General features: G+C 44.9%; 2 protein-coding genes across 2 annotated transcripts in view; one reads left to right on the top strand and one right to left on the bottom strand.

The window, feature by feature from the left end:
• Nucleotides 1–727: 727 nt before the first annotated feature.
• pcolce2b (procollagen C-endopeptidase enhancer 2b) lies at nucleotides 728–15,619 on the top strand. The gene is made up of 9 exons (XM_038973365.1): nucleotides 728–832; nucleotides 1,213–1,321; nucleotides 3,273–3,528; nucleotides 5,124–5,248; nucleotides 5,513–5,649; nucleotides 5,888–6,051; nucleotides 7,981–8,064; nucleotides 9,226–9,393; nucleotides 15,330–15,619. The coding sequence occupies exons 1-9, from the start codon at nucleotides 756–758 to the stop codon at nucleotides 15,458–15,460; spliced, it is 1,251 nt and encodes a 416-aa protein (XP_038829293.1). The 5' UTR covers nucleotides 728–755; the 3' UTR covers nucleotides 15,461–15,619.
• Nucleotides 15,620–17,067: 1,448 nt separating this feature from the next.
• trpc1 (transient receptor potential cation channel, subfamily C, member 1) overlaps nucleotides 17,068–25,699 on the bottom strand; it is a 41,051-nt gene continuing 32,419 nt past the window's right edge. The window contains exons 8-13 of the mRNA XM_038973179.1: nucleotides 22,288–22,427; nucleotides 22,059–22,208; nucleotides 19,262–19,446; nucleotides 18,472–18,673; nucleotides 17,762–17,956; nucleotides 17,068–17,600 (exon numbers count right to left, since the gene is read on the bottom strand). Coding sequence (XP_038829107.1) covers nucleotides 17,373–17,600; nucleotides 17,762–17,956; nucleotides 18,472–18,673; nucleotides 19,262–19,446; nucleotides 22,059–22,208; nucleotides 22,288–22,427 — 1,100 coding nt within the window. The 3' untranslated portion in view covers nucleotides 17,068–17,372. The remainder of the gene's footprint in view (nucleotides 17,601–17,761; nucleotides 17,957–18,471; nucleotides 18,674–19,261; nucleotides 19,447–22,058; nucleotides 22,209–22,287; nucleotides 22,428–25,699) is intronic.

The raw sequence follows: 25,699 nt of genomic DNA, 5'->3' as shown, positions 1-25,699 counted from the left end.
CGCGCAGGAGGCCTTTTGCCTTCTGGTAGGCCGTCATTGTAAATAAGAATTTGTTTTTAACTAATAGTTAAATCAAGGTTAAATAAAACATTTAAAAAAGATGAGTGCTCTCCTCAGCGCCGCCATCACTGTTTGTCTGTCTGTCTTTCAGTCTTTTTGTCACTCTGTGTAAGTAGGCTAGTAGATAGCACATAGCACACATATTAGTGCATAAGAACACATTCTGGAATCTATACTGTAAATACTGTAGTATATGTATGTACTGTAATAGTATATGTTTGTTGTTTAGACGTATTTTGCGTCATTTATTAATCAGGCTATTCACTTGTTTTTAAATTCATTTTATTCTGAAGAGCACATATAAACAGCCTATGTGCAAAGTACATACAGTTTGTACATATGACCAGATATTCATCATGATCACCTGAACTCTGTGCCTTGAATAAATATTTCACTAGGATATTAACATTATTTTACCCAAGGTAGGTTATGCCAGGTGTGGTACTAAACCAAAGCAACCCCCCCATACTTCTAATGCGTCTTTGATCCCAGGTTTTGGAAAAAGGCAGCTGCCTGCCGACTGCTCCCTCCTACCACGCAGAACAAACGCTATATTCATCTCTGTGCTACAGCTTGCGAAACTCCCTCCAGGAACTTCTGGGTACTTTTCCCAACCGCTCGAGCGACTGAATACAATGTCATTCATACCAGCGGGCGAAAACAGGCGAAGTGGTGCCTGGTCAGTTCACCCGATAATGTTGAGAATATGCAGTATTTTTTGCGCATGGAGTGTACTGTTTTTGACAGAAGTCTGCGGGCAGTCACAACGGAGGTACCTCTTCACTTTTTTTTTTACAATTGATTATTTTTGGTTTTGCGTTGGACTATTTGTTAGAATTAACACGTGTGTATTGTAGTCTACAAAGCCTTATCGTGAGGTGCCAATGATCCGTTAGCCTACGGCACAATGAATGAATGAACGGCATCAATAATGTTAAATTGTTCATGACTAAGGAGTTGTTATTTTGGTGGAATCTGCAGTCTGCGCTGTAGGCATGAGGACGCACATTGGCGCATTGCCGAGACAACCCAATAATGAACACCAACCATTAACACCTAGGCTTCTGCTCCTTTCCAGATTCCATGATAGCATAGGCTACATATTTGTATTAGAATGAGAAGTGTCTAAAATATTTTTCTCAATGTTTCCAGAACAACGTTTACATGCGGAGGGAATATAACGGGGGATTCTGGGGTCATTGGGAGCCCGGGGTATCCAGGGGTGTACCCCCCAAATACCAAATGTGTTTGGAGAATCACGGTGAGTCAAACATACTTGTACCCTACTGTAAATACATGATCCATGTTTAACAGTTAACAGCACCCATATCAGAGAACTGAAATGACGCAATGTTTCTGTAATAAACTGCAATGAGATACTAATTCACTAACCCTAACTGTGTAGGTCTAATTTGTAGTCTGATATTTGGCAACTAGCCACACAGCACCCCTCAGGCACTTTGAGCTGCCTGCTTGGCATTTTTATTAATAACATGCAGCATGGTCACATGGCTGCAACGAATTAAAGGTAAATCAGAGGAATATTTGTTTCCTCTTATATGAGTTGTCACATACAGTGCATTTGGAAAGTATTCAGACCCATTGAGTTTTTCACATTATGTTACATTAGCCTTATTCTAAAATTGATGAACTTGTTCCCCCCCTAATCAATCTACACACAATACCCCATAATGACAAAGCAAAAACAGGTTGTTAGACATTTTTGAAAATGTATTAAAACAAAAAAACTGATTTCACATTTACATAACTATTCAGATCCTTTACTTAGTACTTTGTTGAAGCACCTTTGGCAGCGATTACAGCGTAGAGTATTCTTGGGTATGACGCTACAAGCTTGGCACACCTGTATTTAGGGAGCTTCTCCAATTCTTCTCTGCAGATCCTCTCAAGCTCTGTCAGGTTGGATGGGGAGCGTTGCTGCACAGCTATTTTCAGGTATCTCCAGAGATGTTCGATCGGGTTCAAGTACGGGCTCTGGCTGGGCCACTCAAGGACATTCAGAGACTTGTCTCGAAGCCACTCCTGCGTGTCTTGGCTGTGTGCTTAGGGTCATTGTCCTGTTGGAAGGTGAACCGTCGCCCCAGTCTGAGATCTTGAGCTCTCTGGAGCAGATTTTCATCAAGGATCTCTCTGTACTTTGTTCCGTTCATCTTTGCCTCAATCTTGACTAATCTCCCAGTCCCTGTCGCTGAAAAACATCCACACAGCATGATGCTTCCACCACCATGCTTCACGATAGGGATGGTGCCAGGTTTCCTCCAGACGTGACGCTTCGCATTCAGGCCAAAGAGTTCAATCTTGGTTTCATCAGACCAGGGAATCTTGTTTCTCATGGTCTGAGAGTCTTTAGGTGGCTTTTGGCAAACTCCAAGCGGGCTGTCATGTGCCTTTTTAATTAGGAGTGGTTTCCATCTGGCCATTCTACCATAAAGGCCTAATTGGTGGAGTGCTGCAGAGATGGTTGTCCTTCTGGAAGGTTCTCCCATCTCCACAGAGGAACTCTAGTGCTCTGAGTGACCATCGGGTTCTTGGTCACCTCCCTGACCAAGGCCCTTCTCCCCCGATTGCTCAGTTTGGCCGGGCAGCCAGCTCTAGGAAGAGTCTTGGTGATTCCAAACTTCTTCCATTTAAGAATGATGGAGGCCACTGTGTTCTTGAGGGCCTTCAATGCTGCAGAAATGTTTTGGTACCCTTCCCCAGATCTGTGCCTCGACACAAGCCTACTTTGGAGCTCTACGGACAATTTCTTTGACCTCAAGGCTTGGTTTTTGCTCTGACATGCACTGTCAACTGTGGGACCTTATATAGACAGGTGTGTGCCTTTCCAAATCATGTCCAATCAATTGAATTTACCACAGGTGGACTCCAATCAAGTGGTAGAAACTTCTCAAGGATGGTCAATGGAAACAGGATGCAGCTGAGCTCAATTTAGAGTCTCATAGCAGAGTGTCTAAATACTTTTTATACATTTGCAAACAAATCTAAAAACCAGTTTTCGCTTTGTCATTATGGTATATTGTGTTTTGATTGCTGAGTTTTTATTTTATTTTATTAATTTTAGAACAAAGCTGTAATGTAACAAAATGTGGAAAAAGTCAAGGGGTATGAATACTTTCCGAAGGCACTGTATGCCCCTTATGTGATTGAATAGATTGTAATGTATATTGTATTGGATTGAATGTTGTCCCCAGGTCCCTGAGGGTAAAGTGGTGGTCCTGTCCTTCCGCTTCATTGACCTGGAGAGTGACAACCTGTGTCGCTATGACTACGTGGATGTTTACAGTGGCCATGTGAGTGGCCAGAGGCTGGGCCGCTTCTGTGGGACTTTCAGGCCAGGCGCCCTGGTCTCCACAGGCAACAAGATGCTCATTCAGATGGTGTCTGATGCCAACACAGCTGGGAGTGGCTTCCTGGCGGTGTACTCTGCTGCCCAGCCGCATGAGAGAGGTAAGCAGAATAGAATATAGAAGAAGAATAGAAGAATAATGTAGTAGTTAAGGGTTACGTTTAACTTGCCTAGTTAAATAAAGGTTAAATAAAATGAAAATGAAAATAAACGTGCCTTGCTCAATGGCAGGAGACGGGATCTAGGATCCTACTAGATTTTCTTCTGTTGGACTAGTTACCCGCCGGTTGCAGGCTTGCCTCTCTAACCTCTAGGCTACCTTCCGGGCCACGAACCACTGTGTGGGTTGAAGAGGGGTTGTGTCATCTCTAAGTTGTTGTACGCCTGGATGTAGTGTGTAGTGAAAACTGTAGTCATCTGTATCCAGGCTCTACCCAAGCATGTTCAACAGAGCATTAGGGACTGAGCCCTAGCCGTGACTCTGCTCGGACTCCACATCGTAAAGACCTCAGATATGTGTGTGCGTGTTTAGTGCTAAGGTTCACATTTTAACGAGCTAATTAACTAGCCTCTTAACCGCTAGCTGCCCCAGCAAGGTCATTGCACCGTGTCACTGTAATAATACTAATACCCAGATGATGAGATCTGAGAGGTCAATTATTTACATCTGAGACTAAAGGGCAGTTCTAGCTAAATAAATCACTCCCATTGGATAGCAGGTCAAGGGAAAGTTTGACTTCTGCTTGGTAAGATAAAGTACCAGTGCTCTTTCAGTTCAGACCTCTTGTGCAGTTAAGACGAAACCTCTTGACTTAAAGCTTGCTCGAGGAGGTGAATCTCTACACATTTCACAGCATGACGAGGAATTTTTCACGGCTCATTTTCCAGATGGTGAGCTCTAGGGTCAGACAGGTCAGCGCTAAGCCGTCCATTCCTCTTCTGACCCGGTGACGTTACTTCTCCCCGAATGAGTTTGTGGAATTTTTGGGGGGCTGAGCGCCTCCCTGTATACCTTCTCTCTGTCTCCGTACCTCTACAGTAGCTGACAGCTGGAATCCCTCTTGGTCTGTCAGTTTAGGTTGACTGGTGTTCTCCCTGTTCCTGGGTGTGGTTGGTTGAAACTGAAAAGCACCACACAGCACTCCTCCATTTCTTCAATGTCTATTTTAGTTACAGAGTCAAATTGGGCTTGTCCGTCTGCCAGTCATGAGGCTGGGAGCTCAGCTGTAGTGGAACTAACTGCTATAGCGACTAACTACATGTTACAGGAGATCCAGCCATGGTTTTTAAAGATCCACAGATCCCTTGCCAGTCCAAGCAGCTTGTGTGGTTGGCTGATGTGATCTCTCAGATGTGTGATGGTATGCCTAGCATATAGACTCCCTTTTAACTGCACGTTGCAGCATGGGACCAAGGCAGAGGGACCGACCGATGTCTTCTTAATTTACTCATAACCACAAAGGAAGCATAAGACAAGAGCCTACTTATTCGAAAATGTTTGTTCCATTATGGGATTATGTCATGCGCGTGCGTGCACAACCTTCCGTCCTTTAACATTCAGAAGGAAGCGATATATCTTGCACATAAACATAGAGTCACAGGATGATGTCCAGTGGTGCGTCAAATGAATAGCATGTGAAGCAGTACTATCTGGGCAGTATAACTAAACGTTGTAGTTTGACTTTGCACCCACCAGGGGATCAGTACTGTGGCGGTCGTCTGGTTAAACCCTCCGGGTCCTTCAAGACCCCTAACTGGCCCGAGAAAGACTACCCCGCAGGGGTCACCTGCTCATGGCACATAGTGGCTCCTAAGAACCAGGTGAGTGTTAGTCTACAGCCAGAGGTTCTTACTTTACTCACAGTTCAACTTGACACAATTGAGAGAGATTGAGATCACCTAAGATGTAAATTTGCACATAATTGCTTTGTGGTTTGCTTTTGGTTAGTGTTGCACAATGAAACGCACCTTCAGAATGTGGGCTGAAAGTAATTTGTTCAGTGTAACGTGTTCTTTGTAACCTGTGGTCTATGTAACCTGCGTTGTGTGTAACCTGTGTTCTATGTAACCTGTCCACCAACACAGATTATTGAGGTGAAGTTTGAGAAGTTCGATGTGGAAAGAGACAACTACTGTCGATATGACTATGTGGCCATTTTCAACGGGGCAGAGATTAACGATGCCAAGAGGATCGGGAAGTACTGTGGCGACAGCCCTCCAGCGTACGTCATACACCTGTTTCTACTCTGCATTCATCTAGCTAATGTACCACTTCGCTTATGACCTTGATCCTTGATCATAAACCTACTAATGCATGAATAACTGTTTACCTAAGCACAAGATATCCATGAGCATATTCGATATATCAACTACTTACCAGGTAAGCTAACATTCTATCTCTATATATCAATCTCCCTCTTCTCTCTCTCTCTCTCTCTCTCTCTCTCTCTCTCTCTTCAGTCCAGTATTCTCTGAAGGTAACCAGCTCCTGATCCAGTTCTTCTCAGACCTCAGTTTAACAGCAGACGGGTTCATCAGCCACTACAAGTTTAGACCCAAGAAGTTTCCCATCACCACAGTACCACCGACCACCACCACCCCAGCAGCTACCACCAGACCCATACGTAGGTAGCTCCCTTTTCTCTGTTTAATCCAAGCAGGACATATGTGTAACTCTTCCCTTGTCTTGACACATCTCTTCAGTCTTGTTGTTACAATGTAAAGTGCTTTTAGCACAATTTGAATCCAATTCATCATCATCATCTCCAGGCCACATGGGTGTTTGGTCCATTTGATCTGCTACTAGGAGTTGTGGATTTAGAGACAGATTGGATTGCCTGGTCCCAGTGGTCTCTGCTGATGCCAACATGTGGTGTAGCTGCTGTAGCTCCCTCCCTCCCACTAGTAGAGTGGCTTCCAGGCATTTTCATTAGCCTGGTTCCAGATCAGATCTACCATGGTAGTGGCTGTTGCCCCCAGGATGAAAGGCAATGGAGGCTGGATGGCTGTTAATCTTGTCCCTAGCCGGCTCTATCTGTAGCAATTGGGGATGAGGTTAGATGCCAGTCAAAACATCAGTCCCCTCTAACTTATCACTTCCATGTATTATTTTCTAGTTTATTTTTTCTTTTTAAATCTGTGATTTCTCTACTATGACAGAGTTAAGGGGAAGGGAAGCAAGTAGTCACTCCAAAGAGACACCTTGTTCCTTCTTACTCAGGCAAACTAATGTGCAGAACCTCCTAAAGGTACACATGCATGGTTGTTTGAGGACACCAACTCTCTCTGGCAAGGCACACACACACCACCCCCTCCCCCCCGTCATGATGTCATCTGAATGTCATCAGGATCCTTTGATGACTGCCTCTGATTGGCTTATCTTTTAGGCTGTTTGTTCTCCACCAGTAAGAATAACATTTGGACATTGGTTGGACAGTATTTTGTAGTCTCAGCTTTTCCCTATACCACTACCCTAGCAGCCTTGATAGTCTTTTTTAATAACTTGATGTTCCTAGACAGGCTTCCCACAGTCACTGACACTTAAAAAAATATACATTTAAATGTTTATTTTACCCCCTTTTTCGATCTTGTCTCATCGGTGCAACTCCCCAAAGGGCTCGGGAGGTGAAGGTTGAGTCATGCGTCCTCCGAAACATGAGCCTCCTAACCGCGCTTCTTAACTCCCGCCCGCTTAACCTGGAAGCCAGCCGCACCAATGTGTCGGAGGAAACACCGTTCAACTGACGACCGGGGTCAGCCTGCAGGCACCCGGCCCGCCATAAGAAGTCGCTAGAGCGCGATGAGCCAAGTAAAGCCCCCCCGGCCAAACCCTTCCCTAACCCGGGCGACGCTGGGCCAGTTGTGTGTCACCCTATGGGACTCCCGATCACGGCCGGTTGTGATACAGCCTGGGATCGAGCCCAGGTCTGTCGTGACGCCTAAATACATTCCAATTTACTAAAAAGGTGAATGTCTGTAGACTGTTTTGCTGCTCTCAAAGATGATCTTTTAATAAAACATTGATGAAATGCCACTGATTAGGCTACTGTGCACCTCCGCTGGCAAAATTTATGCCATAACCAACATGTGTTACCACTAAGATCAGTTTATCTCCAGTTTATCTGACTGAAATTGGCAGTTTGGCGCTTGTTTTTTAAGGACACACCTCAAATAGTTTCACCACTCCCAACTCAGCGCAAGCAAGCTGATGTTAGACAGGTAAATGACCAACCCTGGCACAAGGGCTGGAAAATAGCAGAGCGCCGGCTTTTTACAACATGCGTGCGTTAGACACTTGCCCCTCCTTAACGCCAGACGAAAAAAGAACCCTATACCTTAAGCATGATGTGAACTGTAGGATTCTAAGTTGCCCACAGTCTTCAATGGGGAGTGTTCATACTAATTTATTAGCCTACGATTGATTTCAATTCATTCCCTGAATTGACTCAATGTGAAACAAAATCAACCCAAACCCTACTTGCTAGCATCCCTTGAATGTGGAAGATGAATGTGAACTAAGTAACTATATTTTCTTTTTCTCTGTGTCTCCCCAGCCCTGAAGTACTCTGTAGCTCTGTGCCAGCAGAAATGCAAAAGAAGTGGAACCGTTGAGAGCAACTACTGTACCAGTGACTTTGGTAGGAGAGATACTATTCCCCTACAGCTAATGCTACATATATTACTATGGCTGACCTACCTAAAGCCGCCACTACTGGCGTCACAGATACTAAGCTACAGCAACAAACAACAACAGGTCAACAGTGTGTGTGTGTGTGTGTGTGTGTGTGTGTGTGTGTGTGTGTGTGTGTGTGTGTGTGTGTGTGTGTGTGTGTGTGTGTGTGTGTGTGTGTGTGTGTGTGTGTGTGTGTGTGTGTTTGTGTGTGTGTGTGTGTGTGTGTGTGTGTGTGTGTGTGTGTGTGTGTGTGTGTGTCAGTCAGGGGGGTGGGGTGGCAGAACATTTTCCAACATTTACCCCAGCATCAACCCAGTCCATATGAGCCATCACTCTCTCAACAAACCCATGTTGTCATGATACACTATCTGCGTGGTTTCAGAGCGTCTGAAAAGCGTCCTTGAGGGTTTTCTGACAGGGCAGCCCAGTGGATTTGTGTATGGGACTGGACACAGTTCTCTTCTTCTCATAGAGGTAACACACATGCCAGAGAAGAGCCGAACTGTAGGTAAACTGCTGCTAAATGAAGGTGTTGATTCAGCCAACATACTCCATGGCCTTAGTTTGCTACCACAGTATTTAGACTAGCTCTGTGATGTTTTTCTCCGAGTAGATGTTGATGGAATGAGGCAGGTATTTTAATAATTGCTTTTCCTCAGGGATCTTAGGTCAGATTTGCATGGAAAATGAAGACCAGTCTGTGAAGACCAGTAATTTGGTGTTAGTGTCAAAATGTCTTGTATAATACAGTGGCAGACAGTCTGCAGTCATATCAAGCCAAGGGTGTTGCATCACAAGTTTTAATGACTAGGCTAGACACAAAAGGACCTAACAGAAGATTGACCTGACCCGGCCTTTCCTTCCTGTTTACACATTGATCTGATCATCTTATTCAAAGCTATTCAACCAGTACATTTTGCAAGCCGAGCATCAGAGTATTTGTATAGAAAGATATCCGATCTCGATCATACAATATTTGGTCAAGGCAATTACAGAGCTTACAGGCTGTTGAATGTTATACACCACCATTTCATAATGATGACACAGTTGTCAGACTTCCAATCTAAGTAGATGTTGTTGAGTGCTTGTTGTTGAGCCATCTAAACTCCCTATGTTTCTGTGACAGTGATAACAGGAACTGTCATCACGGCGGCGGTGCGAGGAGGCAGCGTGTACGCCACCATCTCCATCATCAACGTCTACAAAGAAGGCAACCTGGCCATCCAGCAGGCCGGCAAGACCATGAGCACCAAGATCATCGTGCTCTGCAAGAAGTGTCCATCCATCAGACGAGGTGAATAGTAGTACGGTGGACCACTGCCAAAGGACTCTGGGGCTCACTCTCCACTAGCCTGGTCCCAGATCTGTTGTCTCCTTCTATAGCCTGGTCCCAGATCTGTTGTCTGTTTCTATAGCCTGGTCACAGATCTGTTTGTGCTCTTGCCAACTCCAACTCAAGACAATGTGGTTTGGCATGACAATGAGTGACAAGGAGTTGGCATGATAGCAAAAACAGACTGGCACTCAGGCTAACTCTCCCCTGGATATAGTCATCCGTTTCTCTTGCTTTAGTTTCAGACATTCACCGTGACACGATAGCAAATCAAATCAAATCAAAATGTATTTGTCACATACACATGGTTAGCGGATGTTAATGCGAGTGTAGCGAAATGCTTGTGCTTCTAGTTCCGACAATGCAGTAATAACCAACGAGTAATCTAACCTAACAATTCCACAACTACTACCTTATACACACAAGTGTAAAGGGATAAAGAATATGTACATAAAGATATATGAATGACTGATGGTACAGAACGGCATAGGCAAGATGCAGTAGATGGTATAGAGTACAGTATATACATATGAGATGAGTATTGTATGGTATATAAACATAAAGTGGCATAGTTTAAAGTGGCTAGTGATACATGTATTACATAAAGATGGCAAGATGCAGTAGATGATATAGAGTACAGTATATACATATACATATGAGATGAGTAATGTAGGGTATGTAAACATTATATTAAGTGGCATTGTTTAAAGTGGCTAGTGATAAATTTGTACATACATTTCCATCAATTCCCATTATTAAAGTGCTTGGAGTTGAGTCAGTATGTTGGCAGCAGCCACTAAATGTTAGTCTGATGGCCTTGAGATAGAAGCTGTTTTTCAGTCTCTCGGTCCCTGCTTTGATGCACCTGTACTGACCTCGCCTTCTGGATGATAGCGGGGTGAACAGGCAGTGGCTCGGGTGGTTGTTGTCCTTGATGATCTTTATGGCCTTCCTGTGACATCGGGTGGTGTAGGTGTCCTGGAGGGCAGGTAGTTTGCCCCCGGTGATGCGTTGTGCAGACCTCACTACCCTCTGGAGAGCCTTACGGTTGTGGGCAGAGCAGTTGCCGTACCAGGCGGTGATACAGCCCGACAGGATGCTCTCGATTGTGCATCTGTAGAAGTTTGTGAGTGCTTTTGGTGACAAGCCGAATTTCTTCAGCCTCCTGAGGTTGAAGAGGCGCTGCTGCGCCTTCTTCACAACGCTGTCTGTGTGGGTGGACCAATTCAGTTTGTCCGTGATGTGTACGCGAGGAACTTAAAACTTACTACCCTCTCCACTACTGTCCCGTCGATGTGGATAGGGGGGTGCTCCCTCTGCTGTTTCCTGAAGTCCACAATCATCTCCTTTGTTTTGTTGACGTTGAGTGTGAGGTTATTTTCCTGACACCACACTCCGAGGGCCCTCACCTCCTCCCTGTAGGCCGTCTCGTCGTTGTTGGTAATCAAGCCTACCACTGTAGTGTCGTCCACAAACTTGATGATTGAGTTGGAGGCGTGCATGGCCAAGCAGTCGTGGGTGAACAGGGAGTACAGGAGAGGGCTCAGAACGCACCCTTGTGGGGCCCCAGTGTTGAGGATCAGCGGGGTGGAGATGTTGTTACCTACCCTCACCACCTGGGGGCGGCCCGTCAGGAAGTCCAGTACCCAGTTGCACAGGGCGGGGTCGAGACCCAGGGTCTCGAGCTTGATGACGAGTTTGGAGGGTACTATGGTGTTAAATGCTGAGCTGTAGTCGATGAACAGCATTCTCACATAGGTACTCCTCTTGTCCAGACGGACAACCACACTGCAGTGTGCAGTGCGGTTGCGATTGCGTCGTCTGTGGACCTATTGGGTCGGTAAGCAAATTGGAGTGGGTCTAGGGTGTCAGGTAGGGTGGAGGTGATATGGTCCTTGACTAGTCTCTCAAAGCACTTCATGATGACGGAAGTGAGTGCTACGGGGCGGTAGTCGTTTAGCTCAGTTACCTTAGCTTTCTTGGGAACAGGAACAATGGTGGCCCTCTTGAAGCATGTGGGAACAGCAGACTGGGATAAGGATTGATTGAATATGTCCGTAAACACACCAGCCAGCTGGTCTGCGCATGCTCTGAGGACGCGGCTGGGAATGCCATCTGGGCCTGCAGCCTTGCGAGGGTTAACACGTTTAAATGTTTTACTCACCTCGGCTGCAGTGAAGGAGAGCCCGCAGGTTTTGTTAGCGGACCGTGTCAGTGGCACTGTATTGCACAGGTATTAGCACAGGTATTAGTCCATGATTGTACTATTGAACCATATGTTTTTATTTCAGTTCAAATTCTATGATTGAGTAATACTGACACGGTTTCAAGTGTGGCACTGAGTAAGCACTTGTAACAGCGGCATGTTCCAAATATACAAGATACATAAGAAAGAGGTGGTTGGACATACTACTTGGTTTATGGCTCTGAGTTTGCCTCCATTGCTGTAACCTATCTTCACGCTCACCTGAAGGAGCTTGACAAAGGTCTGAGGTAAGCGGCAAAACTCACTGTGCAATAAGATCAATACCTTCCCCCTCAGCCGCTGATCCATACTGTGAATATATACAAACATACTGTACAGTACTCTATACGTTTATAGATGTACAGTTGAAGTCGGAAATGTACTACATACACCTTAGCCAAATACATTTAAACTCCATTTTTCACAATTCCTGACATTTAATCCTAGTAAAAATTCCCTGTCTTAGGTCAGTTAGGATCACCAGTTTATTTTATGAATGTGAAATGTCTGAATAATAGAAGAGAGAATTATTTATTTCAGCTTTTATTTCTTTCATCACATTCCCAGTGGGTCAGAAGTTTACATACACTCAATTAGTATTTGGTAGCATTGCCTTTAAATTGTTTAACTTCGGTCAAACGTTTCGGGTAGCCTTACACAAGCTTCCCACAATAAGTTGGGTGAATTTTGGCCCATTCCTCCTGACAGAGCTGGTGTAACTGAGTCAAGTTTGTAGGCCTTCTTGCTCGAACACGCCTTTTCAGTTCTGCCCACATATTTTCTATAGCATTGAGGTCAGGGCTTTGTGATGGCCACTCCAATACCTTGACTTTGTTGTCCTTAAGTAATTTTGCCACAACTTTGGAAGTATGCTTGGGGTCATTGTCCATTTGGAAGACCCATTTGCGACCAAGCTTTAACTTCCTGATTGATGTCTTGAGATGTTGCTTCAATATATCCACATAATTTTCTTCCTCATGATGCCATCTATTTTGTGAAGTGCACCAGTCCCTCCTGCAGCAAAGCACCCCCACAACATGATGCTGCTACCCCCGTGCTTCACTGTTGGGATGGTGGTCTTCGGCTTGCAAGCCTCCCCCTTTTTCCTCCAAACATAACGATGGTCATTATGGCCAAACAGTTATATTTTTATTTCATCAGACCAGAGCACATTTCTCCAAAAAGTATGATCTTTGTCCCCATGTGCAGTTGCAAACCATAGTCTGGCTTTTTTATGGCGGTTTTGGAGCAGTGGCTTCTTCCTTGCTGAGCGGCCTTTCAGGTTATGTCGATATAGGACTCGTTTTACTGTGGATATAGATACTTTTGTACCTGTTTCCTCCAGCATCTTCACAAGGTCCTTTGCTGTTGTTCTGGGATTGATTTTCACCTTTCGCACCAAAGTATGTTCATCTCTAGGAGACAGAACGCGTCTCCTTCCTGAGCGGTATGACGGCTGCGTGGTTCTATGGTGTTTATACTTGCGTACTATTGTTTGTACATATGAACGTGGTGCCTTCAGGCATTTGGAAATTGCTCCCAAGGATGAACCAGACTTGTGGAGGTCTACAATTTCTTTTCTGAGGTCTTGGCTGATTTCTTTTGATTTTCCCATGATGTGAAGCAAAGAGGCACTGAGTTTGAAGGTAGGCCAAATTATGTCAATTAGCCTATCAGAAGCTTCTAAAGCCATGACACAATTTTATGGAATTTTCCAAGCTGTTTAAAGGCACAGTAAACTTAGTGTATGTAAACTTCTGACCCACTGGAATTGTGATACAATGAATTATAAGTGAAATAATCTGTCTGTAAACAATTGTTGGAAAAATGACTTGTGTCATGCACAAAGTAGATGTCCTAACCGACTTGCCTAAACAATAGTTTGTTAACAAGAAATTTGTGGAGTGGTTGAAAAATGAGTTTTAATGACTCCAACTTAAGTGTATGTAAACTTCCCACTTCAACTGTAGCTATAAACATACACTGCTCAAAAAAATAAAGGGAACACTTAAACAACACAATGTAACTCCAAGTCAATCACACTTCTGTGAAATCAAACTGTCCACTTAGGAAGCAACACTGATTGACAATAAATTTCACATGCTGTTGTGCAAATGGAATAGACAAAAGGTGGAAATTATAGGCAATTAGCAAGACACCCCCAATAAAGGAGTGATTCTGCAGGTGGTGACCACAGACCACTTCTCAGTTCCTATGCTTCCTGGCTGATGTTTTGGTCACTTTTGAATGCTGGCGGTGCTCTCACTCTAGTGGTAGCATGAGACGGAGTCTACAACCCACACAAGTGGCTCAGGTAGTGCAGCTCATCCATGATGGCACATCAATGCGAGCTGTGGCAAGAAGGTTTGCTGTGTCTGTCAGCGTAGTGTCCAGAGCATGGAGGCGCTACCAGGAGACAGGCCAGTACATCAGGAGACGTGGAGGAGGCCGTAGGAGGGCAACAACCCAGCAGCAGGACCGCTACCTCCGCCTTTGTGCAAGGAGGAGCACTGCCAGAGCCCTGCAAAATGACCTCCAGCAGGCCACAAATGTGCATGTGTCAGCATATGGTCTCACAAGGGCTCTGAGGATCTCATCTCGGTACCTAATGGCAGTCAGGCTACCTCTGGCGAGCACATGGAGGGCTGTGCGGCCCCACAAAGAAATGCCACCCCACACCATGACTGACCCACCGCCAAACCGGTCATGCTGGAGGATGTTGCAGGCAGCAGAACGTTCTCCACGGCGTCTCCAGACTCTGTCACGTCTGTCACATGTGCTCATGTGCTCAGTGTGAACCTGCTTTCATCTGTGAAGAGCACAGGGCGCCAGTGGCGAATTTGCCAATCTTGGTGTTCTCTGGCAAATGCCAAATGTCCTGCACGGTGTTGGGCTGTAAGTACAACCCCCACCTGTGGACGTCGGGCCCTCATACCACCCTCATGGAGTCTGTTTCTGACCGTTTGAGCAGACACATGCACATTTGTGGCCTGCTGGAGGTCATTTTGCAGGGCTCTGGCAGTGCTCCTCCTTGCACAAAGGCGGAGGTAGCGGTCCTGCTGCTGGGTTGTTGCCCTCCTACGGCCTCCTCCACGTCTCCTGATGTACTGGCCTGTCTCCTGGTAGCGCCTCCATGCTCTGGACACTACGCTGACAGACACAGCAAACCTTCTTGCCACAGCTCGCATTGATGTGCCATCATGGATGAGCTGCACTACCTGAGCCACTTGTGTGGGTTGTAGACTCCGTCTCATGCTACCACTAGAGTGAGAGCACCGCCAGCATTCAAAAGTGACCAAAACATCAGCCAGGAAGCATAGGAACTGAGAAGTGGTCTGTGGTCACCACCTGCAGAATCACTCCTTTATTGGGGGTGTCTTGCTAATTGCCTATAATTTCCACCTTTTGTCTATTCCATTTGCACAACAGCATGTGAAATTTATTGTCAATCAGTGTTGCTTCCTAAGTGGACAGTTTGATTTCACAGAAGTGTGATTGACTTGGAGTTACATTGTGTTGTTTAAGTGTTCCCTTTATTTTTTTGAGCAGTGTATATGGAACCCAGAGGAGAGTTGACGCTGATGTGCTACCTTCCTGAATGTCTCTGCCGTTCCGCCACTGCATTCAGGCTCTTTCTGTGTGATCTCACTAGGTCTCAACTACATCTTCATGGGCTCAGCGGACGAGGATGGGAAGGGGAAGATTGCTCCGCATCACTTCGTCATGGCCTTCAAGGCCAAGAACCAGAGGGGACTCAACGTACTGAAGAACAAACGCTGCTGAGATCAGCTACATGCTGCCTGAGTCTCCACCCAACCACCATGCCCCACCCACAAAAGGGTGTGACTGTTCTTGTTAGTGTCCTGGCTCCGCCCATCATTACCTATCATCCGTCACCACAGGACTAGTCTACAGAGCTCAGGCTGTTACTGCCTGGAGGTGTCTGGCTGTCTCTTTCCTTTGTTTTGTTTTTCTATGCTGTTTTTTCTCTTTCCTCTGAACTGGACCTGTTTTGAGTGCAATGTGAAGAATGAGTGTGATAATTGAAGAGAGGGAGGAGAGGAAGAGAGACCGATAGTAGGGGGGAACTCACCTGGGTCACGTTCAGTTAGAACAAAACAGGAGAAAATGTTTTGAAACTAAATACTACCTAAATATGTCCAATGAGAGAGCTCATTTACCTTTTCTGTTTCAAAAACATTTTCTCACGTTTCAAGCCCCTGAACACAACCCAGATGTCGTGATGAGTGTTAGCTTGGATCAAACATCCGACAGGAAGGAGTTTGTTAGAGGAAGTACATTATTGAGGACGGGGTGTTATAGTTTTATGGACAGTGTTTACAAACTGCTCTTTATTTCCTATGTTCACATTGAATGGACAAGATATGGGAGGTATTTTATGTGGTGTCGATAAGTGCAATAGTTGAATATATAGCATTCCTTTTGAAATTATTTGTTTTCATGCTGGTATTACGTTTAGTACTGTCACTTATTAGCCAAAGCTTTTACAATGAATGGATTCAACAAAGCACTCCTTATCATAATGTCAGCTTGGTTTGTAATGTATGTAATAAAAAGAGATATGAAATGAATTACAATATAAAGTATTTTCATATGATTCAATTGGTAAATGTTATTTATATTTTATTGTTTTCATCTGACCAAATAAAAAATAAAGTTTATTTTAACGAGGTGGTTCTTCATATGGAGTGTCATCATTCATTCATTTACAGACCAGCAGTGCGTTGTAATATGTCATGTTAACAGTGCATATAAGGGCCTCCCGAGTGGTGCAGCGGTCTAAAGCGCTAGAGGCGTCACTACATCCGGGTTCGATCCCGTTTCCTCCGACACATTGGTGTGGCTGGCTTCCGGGTTAAGCGAGCAGTGTGTCAAGAAGCAGTGGAGCTTGGCAGGGTCGCATGGCTCTCAACCTTTGCCTCTCCCGAGTCCGTACGGGAGTTGCAGCGATGGGACAAGACTGTAACTACCAATTGGGGAGAAAAAGGGGTAAAAAAACAAACTAAACAACAACATTTATATCTGGCCTACATAGAGTATGTGGTAACTATGGCCAGGTGTGGAGGCAGCTGTTAGTAGGGCAGTCGTGAACGCTCCACTGAGCACTGGGAATGGTCAGGTGTGTTTTGACCAGGGAAGTGCTGGCTCTGAACAGTGAGTAACATTCACAGATATTTCACAATTAAAACCAACTGGCTCCGTCCTCGTGCCAGCTGAGCATGTGATGCAACTCAATATTTATCCTCTAATCGTTTCTCACTGCCAAGACAAAAAATCACAGCCAGTCTGTATTTTCCATTACATTTTATTAAGTCCTTTGTTGAAAACAATGACAATTTTAGAAAACAAGTAGGATGACTAAATATTATTACATAAGGGATCTGGGTGAATCTGGAGACTTTGGTGCAGAATATATATATATATTTCCAGTGGAGTTCCAGGTTTAAATGTCTCTCTGTGACTGGACACAAGGTCATTTCTGAGCATGCTAGGGTCAGAGATAGGACCCCCTGGGTGAAGAAGCTGACAGGGCTAGTTGGGGTTGATGTTGGGGTTGAGACCAGTCTTAGCTGGCCGGTTGAGGTTGGGTGGAGGTTGAGACCAGATCAGTTCTAGCTCCAAGGGTAGAACATGGTTGGGTTGAGGTTGGGTTGAGGTTCAGATCAGGTCAGTCTTAGCTCCGGGGGTAGAACATGGCGTACTTGGAGGTTCTGAATCCCAGCAGGTCTCTCATCTCGTTGCGGAACTTGGAGAGGTCCTGCCGCAGGTCGTTGAGGTTCTCTACGGTGGCCTGGTCGGTGCTCTGCATCTTCTGCCTGGTGGACGTCAGGTAGCGATGGACCAGACAACACATGATCTTCTGGTAGTTCTCATCACGCTTCCGCTTCAGGTTCCTCCACTCCTGGATGGATGGGACAACAACAACATGGGAGGTTAGGACTGGAGACTGAACACAGTGTCTACTTATCTGGATATCATGGGAGGATAAGATGAGAAACGGTCATACATTTAAAGTATACAGAGGTATCACTTCTTGATTGGATAGTGTCCCGTCTCTCTTACCTTGAGGCTGTTCTGTCTCTTGACCTTCCCCGTGGAGGTGTGGGAGCAGATCCATTTACTCATACTGGTCAGAAGGTAACACACAGTCTTGGGGGAGGGTAGGATGTTGAAGGGCGGCGGCAGGGTACACTTGTCGTCAAAGTAGCTCAGCCACAGCTTGGCGCGGGCAAACTTCCACTCCTTATCCTCGTGGTTCTAGGGGATTCGTGGGTTTAGAGGGAAATGGAATGAAATGGGAGATTTAGGAATTCACTGAGAAAATAGGGGAACGTGTTAATCGACAGAGAAATGTTAAGAAATCACTACCATCTGTTAGACTGAAGTGTTCTTGGAGTGGATTTGTGTTTTTCATTCAGAATGATGATTGTTGAGTTGATGATGGGTAAATGTAATTTATGAAGCATTAAAGTTGATTCATTGATGTGAATTATACGGCTGATCTTTGCCTGAACTCCAAACACTGAATCGAAAATAAAGTACTCCAAATGAACACTTAGATACAGTGTTATAGATAGACCAATCAAGTCTAAAATTCCTATTGTTTTTGTTGTTGTTGTAACTTGATGGACAATGTCATTATCTGTGACTTGCAGTCACTTCCGGCCGGGTTACTGAAAAGCACTTTGTGACAACTGCTGATGCAAAACAGGCTTTATAAATAAATTGGACTGATTTAAATGGTTAATTGATTGATCGCTTGATTGACTTACAGCGATCTGCCTGAAGCTCTTGTGGAGCATGGCGACCAGCAGCTTGGTGAGAACGATGACCACCACGATGTTGTACGTGCCCACGATGAGGGCTCCCACAAATGACCTCAGCTCCTCCGTGTAGTTGATCCGGGTCACGAAGAGAGCCACGTGGGCCAGAGAGAAGATGTACCAGAACAGAGCGTAGCACGTTCCCATGAACCTTTCAACAGGAAAGTCAGAGGTTAGAGGTCAGAACACGGAGTAACAGGTACAGTACCCATGAATCTGTCAACAGGAAGGTTAAAGGTCAGAACAGGGAGTAACAGGTACAGTACCCATGAATTTGTCAATAGGGAGGTCATGGAAAATATAATGGCATATACAGTAGAACACTGAATTATTGGATCTCTATGGGTCAGAGGTTAACAGTCAGAACAGGTACCCATGAACCTGTGAAACAGGGAAGTCAGAGGTTAACAGTCAGAACAGGTACCCATGAACCTGTGAAACAGGGAAGTCAGAGGTTAACAGTCAGAACAGGTACCCATGAACCTGTGAAACAGGGAAGTCAGAGGTTAACAGTCAGAACAGGTACCCATGAACCTGTGAAACAGGGAAGTCAGAGGTTAACAGTCAGAACAGGTACCCATGAACCTGTGAAACAGGGAAGTCAGAGGTTAACAGTCAGAACAGGTACCCATGAACCTGTGAAACAGGGAAGTCAGAGGTTAACAGTCAGAACAGGTACCCATGAACCTGTGAAACAGGGAAAGGGGAGAGAAAGAGAATTTAGGTAGACTGTACGTACGTGTGGAAGGCATCGTTGCTCTGCTGCTGACAGAAGATGCCCTCACAGTCTTTGGCGGGACTCTTGGCCGGGTCCTTCTGATCCTTCCCGTAGAGCTGCGTCAGGCCGATGGTGAAAGAGATGAGCACCAGCAGGAACAGACCCAGGAACTTACCAAACTCCTGCAGCATCTGGCCAACGGAGATCTGGGAACACAAGAGCACTCTGTCATGAGCTAAATTACCATCTTCTGACCGGGAGGTAACTACTACCTGAGCTTGTCCAATAATAAAACAACATTGTTCACTTTCCGTTGCATAATATTTTTGTTACGGTGTGCGACTCCTGATGAACACAACCTTGGACCAAAACAGACTAGCTAACACACAACCAACCACCCAGGTCAAACAAGTCCAGGGATAGTAGTGTGTACTTATGCCTAGTCATTTTTTCTCTCCAAAAGAGCTACATTGGAAAGCAAACCCCTTTCATTAAGATGTCTATCTTTAGAGTGAGCAAATAAACATGGTCAAATAGTTCTTCTCTGTACCACCTACTGAAGAGAACTGTTCTGTTAAAAACAACCTTGACAAGCAGATACCCTAGCGAGTTGAGGTAGCACACAGATAAACATTGACCAAGCTGAAGGACATTGAAACTGTTCTGAGAGCAGGGTTTAAGTCTCTATATATAGCCCTGAGAGCAAGGCTGGTGGTTTTTATTTATCCAGACCTGTAGCTCCATGGCCCAGGTCTAACCATCCCAAACACCCCTGTCCCACATACACACAGATGGTCCAGTGTGAGAGAGACCTCAGTGAGAAGACACACTCCCTAACCAAGAGCCAACAGGAGTCGAGAGGGACGACCACAAGGTGCAATTCGCCAGGTTGTTTTCGGGACAGAGAGAGAAAGAGAGAGAGCAGCTCCTCCATTAGTATGAGTCATTATCTTGACACATGTGAATCTCCCCAGTGTTTCCTCTATCATCTGGTGTGGCGGGTCCCTCTACTCCCTCCGTCCCTCTTAGAAGATGGCTGATTTAGTAGCTGTGGGAGTTCCCTGGTCTCAGCATGATCTGCCTGGCTGTCAGCTAGCCTCTAACCTACTGTACAAACAGAGCAGGAATGTAGGGGGTCAGGAGCTCTTAACGCAGACTAGGGGGTACTGACGCAGGAGGGGAGGGGTGGATACACACACCTTTCAAACACACCTACACACACACACACACACACATCCACACTTTCCACACATCCACATCCACACTTTCCAGCTAGGAGGGCCTCTGTGTGGGGTACTTCCTCTATAGAAGAGTGAGTTGGCCTCTCTGGGTAGGATGGAATCACCAGGCATAACCAGGCAAGTATTCATTACTCCTAACCACACTATAACCACACTACACTGTCAGTCTGCGGTGGGACTACTGACTCAGTGCTTTTGTTTGTGTGTGTGTGTGAGAGAGAGAGAGAGAGAAAGTATTTGTACATACAGAATGTGTCTAGAATCTATGTATCTATATATGTTAATGTAAGTGGTTGTTTGCGTGGCATGTGTGTACATGTATGTAAATGTGTGTCAGACAATCATTGAGGGGTGTGTCTGCCATGTGAACAGTGATATCACAGTTCCAGCTTGAGTGCACGTAGATAGATAGATAGATAGATAGATAGATAGACAGACAGACAGACAGACAGACAGACAGACAGACAGACAGACAGACAGACAGACAGACAGACAGACAGACAGACAGACAGACAGACAGACAGACAGACAGACAGACAGACAGACAGACAGACAGACAGACAGACAGACAGACAGACAGACAGACAGACAGACAGACAGATAGACAGACAGATAGATAGATAGATAGATAGAGATATATAGAGAGATAGATAAAAGAGAAGGTCAGAGAAAGAGAGAGAGACGGAGAGCTAAAAGAGGAGAGAAAAAGAGAAAGACAGATATAGAGAGAGTGACTGACAGAGAGAGAGAGAGAAAGAGAGAGAGTGAAGTAAGGTACACTCTTAGAAAAAAGGTTCCAAAAGGGTTCTGCAGCTGTCTCTATAGAGGGAACCCTTTTTGGATCCAGGTAGAACCCCTGTCTGGAAATGGTTCTACATGGAACCCAAAAGGGTTCTACCTGGAACCTAAAGGGGTTCTTCAAAGAGTTATCCTATAGGGACAGCCAAAGAACCCTTTTTGGTTCTAGATAGCACCTTTTGGTATTAGGAATATTATTCCAATCCACAGGAGAGTCCTGCTGTCTGATAGGAAAACCACAACAACCCTTTCACATAATAACAGGACATAGGAAATAGTCCTAGGAGCAGAATTACCTCATCACTCATTCATAACTGCTCATATTATAATGAATTGCCATATTACCTTATGTCCATAAATCTAGCCAAATTGAATAGAGAAAAAGAGATTCCTGGCCATAGGAAAATAGGAAATACATACACAATGGAGAGAGCTGGGACTTTCATCCTAGCTGGCAGGCTGAGACAGTGAGGGAGAGGTTGAAGGTTTCTCTAAAGAAATAAAGAGACACCTATTCTATGGCACTACACGAACTCCAGTCGAATATTCAAAACAGACTTTCGGCCCAGTGTTGAGGACAGAGGACAGAGTTGGGAGGAGAAACAATGGCAGAATGAATCTTTATTAATTGGGATGTTCACCAGGGAAATAGTTTCCATGTGAGGTGATGATAGAATGATGATGTTGGTGATTGTGCTCCTTCTGCTGCTAGTGGCAGAAGTGATAGCTAATGTACTGTGAGTGTGTGTATGTGTGCGTCTGTTACTTGGTGCGTGTACCTGCAGTGGGCCCAGTATTGAGCTGGTGGTGTACATGAAGAACAGTCGTAGGTAGCTCAGGACGTTAGCGAAGGCAAACAGCCCCTCAGCCACAAGGATGGGGTGGAAGGCATCCCAATTTTTCCTCTCTGTGTCCTCCACGTTCTTAAACTGGCACAGAGGAGATCACGTTAGTACACAAACACACACACACACAGACCTACATAGACACAGACACACACAGACACACCTTGCTGTGAGCCACTATCTTGAGGGCAAAGGTGGACAGGTAGAGAGAGTTCATGACGAAGCTCAGCTGATTCCTCGACTCATCCAGGAAGTCCTCCAAGCCCTCGTACCATAGACGCTTCACGTCCGACCACACCATCCCTAGAGGGAAGGAAAGAATTTACCATCACCAAACAGAGTGAAAGGAAAGTACCATAGACCAGGGGTTTTCAAACTGGGGTACGGGACACTCCCACAGCCTCCACAAGGCGGGGGGGTCCATGCGCCGGACATCAGTCAATTTTTATTTATTTAATAAATAATTTTGACAGTAACCCTCCAAAAGGTAATTCATAAACCTTTTTAATTTCCATATATACTACGAAGCCAAGTTTTGGTATCCTGGGCAGGAATGTGACTGGAAAAAGGTCTTGAAAAAGGAAAAAATGTAACTGAGAGAAAAGTATGCGGGATACTGGTGAAGAAATGTCTTGGTCAAGGCTACGACTGCGCCAGTGTAATGAGTGGAGCTTACTCAGGTGGCTCAGGTGACTCAGGTGGCTCAGGTGACTCAGGTGGCTCAGGTGACTCAGGTGGCTCAGGTGACTCAGGTGACTCAGGTGACTCAGGTGTTCAAACGCTCATATCAAACCGAGAACCTAACGCTTCTGTAGTTCTTTGTGAGTTTTAGTTTAGAAAACTATCTCTCCGCAGAAGTGACAGTTACAGGAATGGTAAAAAACAGCTCGGTTGCCATAGCAACCTCAGGGAAACTGGGCAGAAGGGAGTGGTGCTTCCAATACAGCAGATCTGTAACATCTCAGGTGCATGTGACAATAAAACATACACACTGAGTGTACAAAACATTAAGGACACCCCCCCTTATACCCTCAGAACAGCCTCAATCCGTCGGGACATGGACTCTACAAGGTGTCAAAAGCATTCCACAGGGATGCTGGCCCATGTTGACTCCAATGGTTCCCACAGTTGTGTCAAGTTGGCTGGATGTCCTTCGGGTGTTGGACCATTCTTGATACACACAGGAAACTGTTGAGCGTGAAAACCGCAGCAGCATTGCGGTTCTTGACACAAACTGCTGCGCCTGGCACCTACTACCATACCTACCCAGGTCAAAGGTCATGCCAATTCACCTTCTGAATGGCACACATACAGTGCACACTCCATGGCTCAGTTGAGCAAATGTTTTCACACTTTTACAGTGTTAGTTTTTTGTACAATATGATATAAAACACAAGAAAAACAGAATTCTGACTGCACTGGGCCTTTAAAACTGCAACATTTTCTCTCAGCTCCACGCTAAACTGTGTAGAATTGACCATATTCAATTCACCAAACAGAAAAATTAACAGAGGAATGGGAAAGGCATTTTGTGTTCACCTCGCAAGGTTCTCATTCTTGACATTTTACAATGACTTCCAGATTCAACAGGGAATGCCGTAAGTTATCCCACAGAGAGGCTCCTGGGATTGGTCAGTCTGAGAAATAGAAACCACAGGATTTATGTGTGGAATCTCTACGATCCAGTGAGGTGGGGTTTAGAAGTATTATCCTCCTGCGTGTGTGTGTGTGTGTGTGTGTGTGTGTGTGTGTGTGGGGGGGGGTTCATGAAATAATTTGTATTACAAACCCTTTCTGGGTTTTAATGGGACCCACTGTCAGGAACATGAATAGGGGAATGCAGGTTTCTGGTGTATCAGGATTTTTCACACCAGATTTACACGTCCGTTGTTTTGGTCAGGGAATCATTGCAGCTTATTAGAATTTGTTTGGGTGATTTCTTTTTTGGTTCGGGTTGTATCTGACCACACACATACAAAGACACAGCTGTTTGTTCACCCACACTTGCCCACAATTGCTAATAACCAGTGGTGGAAAAAGTAGTCAAAAGTCATACTGTAATAAAAGTAAAGATACCTTCATAGAAAATGACTCAAGTAAAAGTGAGTTTAGTGACTCCGCCAGATCAGAGGCAGTAGGGATGACCAAGCATGTTCTCTTGATAAGTACGTGAACTGGATCATTTTCCTGTCAAAATGTAACAAGTACTTTTGGGTGTCAGGGAAAATGTATGGAGTAAAAAGTACATTATCTTCTTTAGTAAAAGTAAAAGTTGTACAGATACCCCCAAAACGATTTAAGTAGTACTTTAAAGTATTTTTACTTAAGTACTTTACACCACTGCTAATAACCGATCCGCAACCTCCTGACTATATGTGATAAAGTGAAAATCTGAGGGACACACCCAACCCTAACCAGGAAATAATAGAACATGTGCAGTACAGTCAAATATGGGATAATTAATTTTTGACAGGCCTTGTAGATAGATCTATGTTTCTGATTATAATTTGCGAAATTTTGGTAGGCTATTAGTTAGTCAACTTGCCTATAATTAGATACATGCAACTTTTCTTCAGTCATTACTTGTTGCCCTGGAAGACTAAATAAACCCTTGCTCACCAGAATAACGGCATATAGTGATAGAATGTACATACAATGTAGTTGTCATCTGTAACATTTGTTTTGGCTTTCCTCTTTCTCTCATGCAGAAAATACGTTTAGGGAGAAAATGTAATAACAAAAAAAAACTGGAAAGAATTTCCATACAAAATTTCCAAATGACATCAGTTTGACTGGTTTTAAGGAAGTTAAATTAAGTTTGGCTTGGATGTATATTTTATGTGGTTGAAATACTATCAGCTTTTATGATGCTGATTAAAATTAAGACTGCACCTTTACAGATGGTCCCTAACCACGCATTCATTCCCTCAAGATGCTGAAAGAAAGAAATAATATTTATCCACTCCTGTTCCAGAGTCTAAATGTTATAGGCCTACAAGTCAGTGTCCAAATTTCAGGTCCGTGTTCCGTGGACTGGAAAATGTTCCAGGAAGCCTCAGATAATAACATCGATTTATATGCTGACTCGGTGAGTGAGTTTATAAGGAAGTGCATTGGAGATGTTGTACCCACTGTGACTATTAAAACCTACCCCAACCAGAAACCATGGATAGACGGCGGCATTCGTGCAAAACTGAAAGCGCGAACCACCACATTCAACTATGGAAAGAGGTCGGGGAATACGGCCATCATAAACAGTGTCGTTATTCCCTCCGCAAGGCAATCAAACAAGTGAAATGTCGGTATAGGGACAAAATGGAGTCTCAATTCAACAGCCCAGACACGAGACTTATGTGGCAGGGTCTACAGGCAATTATGGACTACAAAATTAAAACCAGCCATGTCACGGAAACCAACGTCTTGTTTCCAGACAAGCTAAACACCTTCTTTGCCCGCTTTGAGGATTATTCAGTGCCACTGACGCGGCCCGCTATCAAGGACTGTGCCCCCCCCCCCCCTCTCCTTCTCCATGGCCAAAGTGAGTAAGACATTTAAACGTGTTAACCCTCGAAAGG

Source organism: Salvelinus namaycush, chromosome 33, assembly GCF_016432855.1.
Source record: "Salvelinus namaycush isolate Seneca chromosome 33, SaNama_1.0, whole genome shotgun sequence".
Lineage (NCBI taxonomy): Eukaryota > Metazoa > Chordata > Actinopteri > Salmoniformes > Salmonidae > Salvelinus > Salvelinus namaycush.
Note: the sequence above shows the minus strand (reverse complement) of the source record. Positions and strands in the feature narration are given on the sequence as shown.